Raw genomic sequence first — 11,253 nt, 5'->3', positions numbered from 1 at the left:
CTGTTGTCTGCTGACAGACAAAAGCTCCTCTCTGCTCTTTTTGAAGTAAACTTTGCTCAGGTGGCAGAGCAGCTGAAAGGAGGTCAGAGTGAAAAGTAAACACGAGGTTCTACCTGAAAAAGGTGCGTCAGTGTGGCCACGCCCACTGCAGCGTGGGAAGGCACCGGGACACTTCACACGGATTCCTCCACAAGACCAAACCTGACTGAATGGACAGAGGCACGAAGAGGAAGTCCGCAGAGTAAAGGTGAAGATGGATCCTGGAGTCTCAGAGCCGGACTCGGACCCTCAGAACCAGGAGCCGGAGCTGGACCCGGTGCTGGTTTGGGCCCCCAGTGGGAGGCGTCTGGTCTCCGGCCTGCTGGGTCTGAACCTGGTGCTGCTGGGAGCCGCCCTGGTGGCCGGACAGGCTTTCCACCCCGAGGGCCTGAAGCACCAGGAGCCGGAGGTGTTCCTGCTGGTGCTGATGGGGCTCAGCCTGGTCTGGATGCTCTGGTACCTGCTGTGGGCCCGGAAGCAGCCCGGCGTGTGCCCACACCAGGACCACCACGCTGGGGGGGTCACTGTCATCGGTAAGCTGCTGCGCGTGCTCAGTACACTGACTGGACTTTGGTTTGTTTGGATTTTCTGACACCGGCTCGGTTCTGCTGTGTGTCTCAGTGGTTCTGGTGCTGTTCGCCGCCTGCAGCCTGCTGCTGTACGTGTGCAGAGTGGGTTATCTGATGAGCGTGAGGGAGTGTAAACCTGCTGCCACCCTCATCTCTCCATTCATAGAGTCGCCTTTTCTGGCTCTGCAGGTAATCCGGTCCCCGGTCTGGCAGGCTGCCCTCCACAGGCACAGCACGGCACGTTGGTCTGTTCACTACCTTACAACAAGAAGGCAATTTAAAGGCTTCACATAAAATAACAGAAAGAAAACACACCCTGTCCGACCAGTTCTGAGATTTTAACCTTATAACTGCACCAAGTCAGCTCATCCCTCTGGAAGCTGTTTTATTTTACTGTTTTGTTGAATTACAGATAATTATGAGTAAAATCACAGGAGAAAAAAGGATTATTTCACAGGTTAGTCCTGAAAAACAGGCGAAAGCTGTAAATTTAATGTGAACAGCAAAAATCTGTACATTTACAAAAGGTTATTTGTTCTTTTAAAACATTTGATCAACATTCACAGCATGTTTTACTGTATTTAAATCAGCAAAATGTCATTATTTTACAGATATTTGCTTTTGTCCAAAAGGCAAATCATGTTATTAAGTATTAGGAAATATAAAATAACTCTCAAACTGTAATTTTACAGATTTTCAGGTTTTGTTAAATTGAAGATAATGTAGTAAAAGCACAGATAAAAAGCATTTATTACCAAGTTGAGTTAAAAAAAAAAAATTAGAAAGAAAGAAAACTCAAACTCTAATGTCCATATCAGAAATTAATATTTTTACAATCAGAATTTATTCTTCTGCAATGTGTGACTGTAAAATTACACCTTTACTGTATTTTAATCTGTTAAAAATATAAATATACTGACGATATTTGTTCAGTGTTTTCACAGGTTTTAAAAGCAAGAGTATTAAATATTAAAATATTAAAATATGCACCCTTACTGCCAAATCTTTACCTTTAAAAAACAAACAGTATTATAAAGTAACACAGTGGGCATATTCCTACCTCTTAATTTATCATGTAGATGATTTCGAGCTAGAATCATGTGTAAAGATGTAAATATTTGCTTTATATATGTAACTCAATGGTGTTCTGGGTGATGGAGCCTTTAATTGGTCCAGTTGAAGAGATGCAGGTGCTGAGCAGCAGAAAAGGTTTGCACATAGATGCCCGTAAGGCGATACCCCATGTATGCGTCATACTGTGTGGTTTTATTTTAAAGGGCTTTAACAAAAATAACCAAACAAACAAAACGTTTCTATGCAGGGCTTTCACAAAATATCTGAGGCCAAAGCATCAGACTCACAACGCCACGGGACTGAACTCTGTGTTTGCACAAAAGAGAAGTAAATAGCAGCTCGACTGACAAATATAGTCTTTGTCTCTGCTTTTAAACTGATGAGAAACCTCAATGAATTGATATTTAAATGTGTTATTTAAAGGTGCTTAACCACAACAAACCACATGAATTTCACTAGAATCAAAGGCTGCAGAAGTTACTGCTACTCTGCTAAGCTAGTTAGCTTAACTAATTAGCTTTTAGCATTCCCCATAATGAGTTAAGATTCTGCTTTCGCTTTATTTACTTCATGTGGTAGAACAAATACAATTCTAAAAATGAAAAAAAAAACAAAAAAACATGTTTTTACATTTCAGGAAATGAGACACAGTTGCTAAATTAGCTTTAGCGAAGGCTAACAATGCTAGTTTCCATGCCATATCTCTCCAGGTTTCACATTCTGTAGTTATTTGTAGTTTTTATGACAACATAAGATGTAAAAAAGTCCGATTCATAAGTCAGTTTTCACCAAATATGCTAGTAAAAACCAGTTTTTGATAGCCCCTCATGTACGAGTTTTTCATTTTACATGAAATATTTCTGCTGCTAAACTAATTAGCTACCTTAATAAATGATCTTTTAAAATATGAATTTAAATACGTAGCTTAAAGGTGTTTAACACCAACAAAGCGGATGAATTTCACTAGAACCAAAGGCTGCAGAAACAGAAGCTACTCTGCTAGGCTAGGCTAGGCTACTTAGCTTTTAGCAGCACTTGTTGCGTCTTTCTTGAGTTTGATTTAGAATTTGGCTTTTGTTTTATTTACTTTGTGTGGTAAAGCAAATGCAATTGTTAATGTTTGAAAACTAAGTTTACAGAAAAAGTTGCTAATTTAGGTTTCAATAAGGCTAGTTTTTTTTAGCTAAGGCTAGCTTTGACCTCTAGTTCTTCTCCTAGTTTACTTTCCCCCAAAATTTCACTTTAAATAGTTGTTGGTAGTTGTTGTGAGAAGATAATATGTGAAAAAGTCAGATTCATGGGTCAGTTTTAACCAAAAGTTGACATCAATAACTGCTTTTACAAACGGTGTCTCATTGCATGGCTTCAGATCTTACAGGCTTTTCCTGGTCACGTTAAATACAATCAACAAAGGACAAAAACATTTCTTGTTAATTAAGATGCTTTCTGCAGACTCCAGTGGTGTGTGGACGCCAGCATCGATAGTTTGTTTATATGGGAAACAATCAGCACATCAACCAGAACTCGACTGTATCCTACAAATACAGTTCTGAGTATAGTTAGCAGCTTATCATCTACCGATAAGACAAGTAAGAAGTCAACAAGTGCTGCCATTGTTGTGTCATTAACAACAAGACCTTTCAAACTACTTCCTGTTGCTATTGCAGTCTTGTGCACGTCAGAAGCCATTTAGATGTTATTTCATCAGTGTATTCAGGATAAAAATGATTGCACATTTCATATATTCAATTATGAGGTGCATTATTTAGACAAAACATCCTAATAAATTCAAATTTAAGTTCTTAGTGTTGTCCTTAGTTGTCTCTTTTCAGGTGTGTGCTTATTGAATAACTGTGTGTTTCTGCTTTTGTAGACGTATTTGCTGTGGGCTCATTCCAAAGACTGCATTCACAAACACAAAATCGTCACCAGGTGCATCCCTCTGTACACTAAACACACTGTTCCTGCCTGTGGTTTATACATGTTTTATAAAAGTATCAGCTTCTGGTGCAAATTACTTTTGTTTTCTTTGTCATATTTGTATGTTTTTTTTTAAGTTATTTGTCACATTTGCATGCTGTTTCTGTATCTTTGTCGTATTTGCATGCCGTGCTGAGTGCAGGTCGGGACTGATGGTGATCCTGTCGGCCGACCTGCTGCTGTGGTTGAACGCCGTGACCGAGGACTCCATCCACGAAGAGATCGAGTTAGAAAAACAAGACAGTCTCGCGTTCAGCAGCACAAAGTCACCTGAAGATGACGACGTGGATTTAGCAGGTAGTTACTGGACCAGCAGCTGAATCCACGATTGTTCGGTTAAGTGATGAGATGACAGAAAAGTCTAAACTTTCTCATGCAGCTCCTTGAATGATGGTAAACTGAATGTCTTTGGGTTGTGGACAAAACAAGACATTCTTAGGCTTTGGGAAATACTGATCGACGTTTTATGGATGAAACGACTGATTGATGAATTCAGAAAATAATCAGATCAACCTACAATGAAAATAACCTCTAAAGCCACAAAAATCCTCAATCTGTGTGTTTGGCTTTGTTCTCCTGCTGCAGGACGAATTTAACACCTCTAGCCTAGCCTCTCTGATGGTGTTCAGGTCAAAAGCAAGTCCCAAACAAAGTCTTGGACTAGTCCACGTTTAGGTAAAAACCATGCTCACAACCAGTCCAAAACCAATTCCAGAACCAATTCAAAACCAGTCAAATCCCGTCTAAAATTCAGCGTCAAACCCAGTCAACATCCAAGTCCAACAAAAGGTCCAAAACCAAGTCCAAAACTCATCCAAAACCCAGTAAACCAGAAACCAGTTTAAAACCAAGTCCACAATCAATTGCAAAACGAGCCAAAACTGTGTCAAATCCAGTCCAGAACCAACAGAAATCCCAGTACTAACCAGTTTAAAGCAACTGCGAAATTCGTTCAAAAACCAGGTCCAAACCTAAAGCGGTTCCAAAACCAACCACAAAACCAATCCAACAAGTCCAGTCCAAAACCAAGTTGAAACACAAGTCCAGAACTAAGCTAAAAACTAAGTCTAAAACCAGTCCAAAAACATGTAAGAACCAGTCCAAATGCAAAAAAAACAAGTCCAGCACCCTTTAAAAAGTAAGTCCAAGACAGTCCAAAAGCAGCTGCAAAGCCACTATAAAACCAAGTTCAAACCTAAGCTCGAAAGTACCAAACAGTCACAAACCAACTGCCAAACTAAAAACCAAGTCCCAGCAAGTTCAAAATCCAGTCCAGAACAGAGTCAAGAACCAAGTCTGAAACCAGTTTGAAACAAAGTTCAAAACCGAGTACAAACTGGTCCAAGAATAGAACCAAGTAGAAAACAGTCCAACATCACACATCATCCTCTGTGTGTTTGGGTTTGTTCTCCTGCTTGGATCTTCCTTGTTGGTGTTTCATGATGGACCAGAGTGTAGAGTTTTCAAATGTTTTCTTTCTCTTCTTTATATTTTTAACTAACACTCCTGCAGGGAACTCTTCGTTGTGTCAGTGCAGTGGCAGTGCAGCCTGTCTGGCCTTCAGGAAAGGCTTCGAGATCCTCTATCCCTTCAACATCGAGTTCTACCTGATGGCCGGCTGCATGATCTACGTGATCTGGAAGAACGTTGGTCGCAGGATGAGTCCGGACCCGCACCACGCTGCCAAGAAGTTCAGCCTCCAAGTCCTCTGCAAGGGCGGGATAATATTCGGCCCGGTGTTCGGTGGTCTGGTCCTGGTGGCAGGGATCACCGTCTTCATCCTCTACCAGGTCTGGGTGAGTCAGAGGGAGCTCCGCCAAACCGCCTTCCTCATCTTCTACGGCTACCATCTGGCCATCATGCCCGTCATGTCGCTCTGCTCGCTGGCCGGGGTGCTGGTCCACCGGCTGGAGAGGAGGGCTCACGAGGGAGGACACAACCCGACCCGCAGCCTGGACGTGATGCTGCTGGTGGCGGCGGCTCTCGGCCAGCTCGCCTTGTCCTACTTCTCGCTGGTGGCGGCGCTGGCCGTGGGCACCCAGGGGCCTCTGGGGGACCTGGACCTGTCCTACTCCCTCCTCAGCCTGCTGGAGCTCATCCTCCAGAACATCTTCATCATCGAGGGCCTCCACAGGCATCCGCACCTGCTCGCCAAGAAGAAGGACAAGAGAAGCATCTTCAAGGTACACTGTCTAAAAACCCATTAACAAAAATAAAAATAAAAATCTGGCAGCAAAGATGCAAAAAAAATATGTTAAAAAAAACAAAAAACCCCAAAAACAAACTTTGATAAGATCCTGTAATGTTCAAAACTGTAAAAACAGCCAATTTAATGGCCAATATGTGTAAAATAAAAACATTTTTAGTTGATTTAAATACAGAAAAACTGCAAATTTACAGTCTCTCATTGTAAAACAACAAATTACTATTTATAAAAATACATACTTTTACTTGGACATTCTTTATTCATAGTTTGTTTTGTTTTGTTTGTTTGTTTGTTTGTTTGTTTTACAGTCGACATGTACCTAAAGATTTGTTTTTGTTGATAAAGTTTTATCTTACTTTAAAACAACATTTTTTTCTGTCATCGTACTCAATATTTTTTTTGACTAATATACATAAATTGTCCTTCAAATTAGGAAAAACTTTTTTTTTTTTTTTTTTTTTAATAATGCCTTTTTTTATTTTAAAATGCAGTTTTTAAAAAATAACTTTTTTTAGTCAACAGTGTAACAAATCTTAAAAAACTGTTTTTTAATTCTTAATATAATATTTTTCCTTTAAACAACAGCAACTATCTGTAAAATAATGACAAATTTGACTGATATAAATGCAGCAAAATAATAATAATAATAATAATTACAACTGGTAAAACTACAAATTTTTAATCTGGATATTATTAACAGTTTTTGCCCACTTCACATGTAACATAGTTTTTTTCCGTGACTTTACCAGTTATTATAATGTTTATTATATCCTCATGTTTATATAATTATCAAACATCAGTTGTTTACAGTGTACTTGTATTTAATATGGGAAAGGTTTTGTTTACCTTAAAAACTGTCCCCCAGTTAAAGAAAAAGGTCGTACAAGAGGAGAGGATCACGAATGCTTCGCTGCTGGAGGGGAACACGTTGGCGCCACCTGCTGCCCAAGAGCATGATGGGAAAAAAACCTGGACCAAAAGAGCCACGCAGGAGATCTGCGCTTTCCTCATCCTCTCCAACATCATGGTAACGTGTTTTAAATGAAACAATCAACTAAGAACAAACATTTCCTGCATGCATGTAACATGGACGTCACGTCTGCCGGCAGCTCTGGGTGATTCCTGCGTTCGGAGTTCACCCACAGTTCGAGAACGGTTTGGGGAAGCAGTTCTTCGGGTTCTCCGCCTGGTTCGTCCTGGTGAATCTGGGCCAGCCGCTCGGAGTTTTCTACAGGATGCACTCAGTGGCAGCGTTGATGGAGCTGCTCATCTCTGCATGACGAGTGTCTGAGACCAACTTCATCTCTAGACGAAACGTGTCTGAAGATTCTTCGTCATCCAGCTCACGGTTATTCTCGTGGATTAATCGTAGCAACTGGACTCGCTTCAGTTCCTTGAAGACCTTTCATCAGTCAGAAACCGTTCAGAACTGATGAAGCCTCTTGGATGAGACGTGAAACATCTTCACGGAACTCAAGCAAGTCCAGCTGCGACGATTAATTCACGAGAATACTCGAGACAAAACCAAGACTTGAATACCAGCTGGGTGAAACAGGCCCAGAACCGAACCCAGAAAGCCCATGTTTACACCACATCCTCTGGCTTGATTAATCACACATTCATTAAGATCTGAACATGACAAACCCTCGAAGCGTTGGGGTCGGACCATCCCAGTGTATATCGGGGTTTTCACTGATTTTGGGGGGAGTCAGGTAGACAAAAATACAAAACAGTAAAACTTGTGTTGACTTGAACACGTTAAACGGAGACCAGAGTCAGTAGTGTGTCACCAATAGTATGACCAAGTGGCTATAGTTTCAATCTTTCTAATGATGTGCAGGCAGGTTGGTGAAGTGTGCTAATATTAAACGCACAGAGCTAAATAATCTAAAAAGAAGTGGTGCTGCTCATCCAAAATGCAACAGAGTGAATCCAAAATCTTGCCCTGAACTTTTGGGGATGAACTGAAATGTCGACCCTGCAGCAGATCCAACATCTGCAAAGACTGAAACCAGCGGAGTGGAGGCTGTTACAGCAGCAGGTGATGCCCACAGTGTTGTAAGAAGACATTGGTGTAATACGCAGGTGTCCACGTATTTTGGGTTGTATGTTGTTTGTCCTGATAACGCACACAGAACTTACAAACCTCTAAAAAACTGAGCAAAGATTTTAGGGTCTTCTGGAAAAATCTTGAGCCACAAAAACAGGCCAAAAAATGGTCTGAACCCCACAGAGTTAGTCCGGATCACTGAGAAAGACTAAATCCTTCTCCAAGATCCTGTAAAATCAGCATAAAACCATGTGCAAACCATTCCAGAACCAAGTGAGAAACCAGTGCAACATTAGTCCAAACAGAGCCCCAACCCAGTTCAAAGCAAACAGCTTGAAATCAACTCCAAAAAAAGTTTAAAACCAAGTGGGAAGAAGAGTCTGGAAACAAGTTCAAAGTCATTCTAAACCAGTACAAAACCATTTAAAAACCAAGTCTGTACCCAGTCCAAATCCATCTGAAAACCAGGTCTGTAACCAGTCCAAAACCAGGACCAGAACAAGTCCAAAACCAGATACCAAACTTTCCCAAACCACTGCAAAAACCAGTTTGGACCCAAGTCTGAAGACAGTCCAACAACAAGTGCCAGACCAGTCTAGAACAAAGTCCAAAACAAAGTCCCAAACTAGTTTAGAACAAAGTCCAGAACCAATCCAAAACTAAGTACCAAACTAGTTTAGAACAAAGTCCAGAACCAGTCCAAAACTAAGTCAGAGACCAGTCTAAAACAAGTCCTAAACCATTTCAAAACCAGTTGAAATCAGTAAAAAAAAACTAAGTCCAGAACAAATCCAAAATCAGCCCAAAACCAAGTACCAAACTAGACTAGAACAAAGTCTAGAACAAGTCCAAAATCAAGTCGGAGACCAGCCTAAAATCATGTACTGAACCAGTCCAAAACTAAGTCAAAACCACTCTAAACCCAAATTTAAACCTGTACAAAACAGAGTACCAAACTAGTCTAAAACCAACTCCAAAACCAGTCCAAATCCCAGACTAAAAGAAGTCCAAGACCAAACCAGCAAAAAACAAACTCCAGAGCCAGTCCAAAACCAATTCAAATACCAAGCTTGAAACCAGTCCACAACAATTTCAAAACCAAGTGCCAACCAGTCCAGAACAAAGTCCAGAACCAGTCCAACCAGCTTAAAAACAAGAACCAAAGTGGTATAAATCCAAGTCCAAAATCAGTTAAAACTAGTCCAAAACCAAGCCTCAGATCATTTCAAGACCAGTTAAATCAGTACAAAACTAAGACTAAAACCGAGGTAAACCGAGTCCAATAAAAGTCCCAAACCAAGTCCAGAACCAGGGAGTAAAGAAGAACCCTGATCTCAGCATCATGGAGTCGGTCTGGATTACTCGAGGAGACTGAAGAACTGTGGCAGGTTCTGTGTTTGTTCTCCAAGATGCTGCAGAAGCTTCCTGATGAGGACCTGGATCAACTCTGTACAAGTTTACTGAAGAGATCTTTGCTGTGTTCAAGGTTCTACATATGAACCATGGATCTGTTTTGTTAAATAAGAAATACTGATGAAATAGTTTTTGAACCACGACTACTTTGAACTTTTCTAAGTCACCTGTGAACTCCTTTAAACAAGAACTAAGACCAAAACCTTCCAGTCGTGTTGGATTACTATAGAACCACTAAACTTCATTTTTCTCGCGCAGCTTTTTCAATGCTGACGTCAACACACTCAAAATAAAGCTCAGTCTTGGCACTTCAATGTGGTTTTCATTGTTTTATTTCAGGCTGAATGCGCTGCAGCACAGAACCTGAAGAACAACATGTGAAACTGTCCAAATACTTACAGTCTGTAGGCGAAGAGGGTTTCAGACATGCTGTCATGTGCAAATACTTGTTTTTGTCACTTAAAATACTCGTGTTGTTGGCAAAACGAACAGATTCATGTTCAGTGAGTGTCATGGGTGTGTCAGGTTTATGGTGCATTTAGACAGCCTTCATTTTTCTGTAAGTTGGCAGAAATGTTCCTCTGAGTCACAGTTCAGGTTTGAGGAGGACAAACTGGCACATTTGTTGTTGTTGTTGTTGTTGTTGTGTGGAAACAACGAGCAGAATCCATCTCCAGCAGCTCCTCTAAATCCTCTGGATCTCAAACAGCCTGATGTCGGTGTCGTACCAGATGGGAGGATCCACGTTTCTGCAGCAAAAGACGACACTTCGTTTAAATTGAACAGCAAAAATATTCAGAAATAAACTTAAATGTGATTAAAGGTTTGTGTGGGAAACGGTTTTAATATTTAATAGATGAGCTCGACTATCTGGAGTTAAATTTGGCGAGTCATCGTTACATGGTGACCAGTTGAACAAGAAAGTCTGAATAATATCTGCAAATGTCCCTATGACTGTCTGAACTGTGCATGAAGCTGCTCCGGTGAGCTTCTCTCACTGGAATGTGAATATAGCAAAGCATTTGTTAGCAGCAGTAATGGAGGCAGCTGTGAGCGACAAGATGGTCAGAAGACGTCAGGAAGCAGAAGGAACTCATCTGTGAGGAGTTGGTGATGAACAAGACCATCGTAATTACTAGAATGTCGACTTCCAGAGTCTGAGCTGTCGACAACATCATTCTGACTAGTTCAAACGTATTGTATCTAAAAAGAACGATGTAGAAGTGTTGAATAAAGACGAATTAAAGATCTTAAACTAGAATTATGACGAGTTAACATAAATCTGTCGGTATCTGAAACATAAACTATAACGAGTCAGAATTCAGCTGTAATCACATGAACAGTGAAAGTGACTTCATTTGTCCTGAAAAAATGACGGTACAGAGATTTAAATTATTCTTTGTGGTGACCCAGAACCGAGCTGCCACAGCTGACTTTACCGCAGGTAGATGACCCCCCACATGTAGGTGCGGAACCACATGGCGGTGCCGGCGTTGGCCTGGTACTTCCTGATGAGGATGGGGTGAGGAACCGGCAGGAGGCCGACCAGCGTGCCGTGCTGCAGGAACTTCAGGATTTCCGACTCGTCTGTCAAACCCCTGAGAACGACGACAACAGCTCAGCTCACCTGGTTCTGAACAATCTGAACATGTGGTGGCTTATGGCTAGAACTGGGACGTCCCATCAGGGCAGCTGGTAACGGATTTGCATCTGGACGAACTTGAGCCTGATCCTGCGTCCGTTGTTACACAGATGTTAAAATATTCTTAATACATGCAGCAATAATTGATAACTTGGGTTGTTATATGTCGGTCCTGTGCTTTTAATCCACAGAAACATGCTACAGATGGTAAAGTAGCGAACAGATCTGCCACTGGGATACAAATACATGGTCACAGTTGGTTCTGGTTTGATTTGACACT

The 11,253-nt window shown here is 41.2% G+C and overlaps 2 protein-coding genes across 3 annotated transcripts in view; one reads left to right on the top strand and one right to left on the bottom strand.

Annotated features, from left to right (window-relative positions):
• The first annotated feature begins 253 nt into the window (after nucleotides 1–253).
• Nucleotides 254–9,645, top strand: LOC103367393 (otopetrin-3-like). Its single transcript, XM_008295399.1, has 7 exons — nucleotides 254–572; nucleotides 661–797; nucleotides 3,556–3,614; nucleotides 3,805–3,959; nucleotides 5,175–5,845; nucleotides 6,734–6,895; nucleotides 6,978–9,645. The coding sequence occupies exons 1-7, from the start codon at nucleotides 254–256 to the stop codon at nucleotides 7,146–7,148; spliced, it is 1,674 nt and encodes a 557-aa protein (XP_008293621.1). The 3' UTR covers nucleotides 7,149–9,645.
• The window catches only part of LOC103367383 (protein HID1-like), a 21,356-nt gene continuing 19,748 nt past the window's right edge, over nucleotides 9,646–11,253 (bottom strand). For both annotated transcript variants that reach the window (XM_008295387.1, XM_008295388.1), the window contains exons 18-19: nucleotides 10,771–10,929; nucleotides 9,646–10,080 (exon numbers count right to left, since the gene is read on the bottom strand). In XM_008295387.1, coding sequence (XP_008293609.1) covers nucleotides 10,017–10,080; nucleotides 10,771–10,929 — 223 coding nt within the window. In that variant the 3' untranslated portion in view covers nucleotides 9,646–10,016. The remainder of the gene's footprint in view (nucleotides 10,081–10,770; nucleotides 10,930–11,253) is intronic.

Source organism: Stegastes partitus, unplaced genomic scaffold (assembly GCF_000690725.1).
Source record: "Stegastes partitus isolate 25-593 unplaced genomic scaffold, Stegastes_partitus-1.0.2 Scaffold1043, whole genome shotgun sequence".
Lineage (NCBI taxonomy): Eukaryota > Metazoa > Chordata > Actinopteri > Pomacentridae > Stegastes > Stegastes partitus.
Note: the sequence above shows the minus strand (reverse complement) of the source record. Positions and strands in the feature narration are given on the sequence as shown.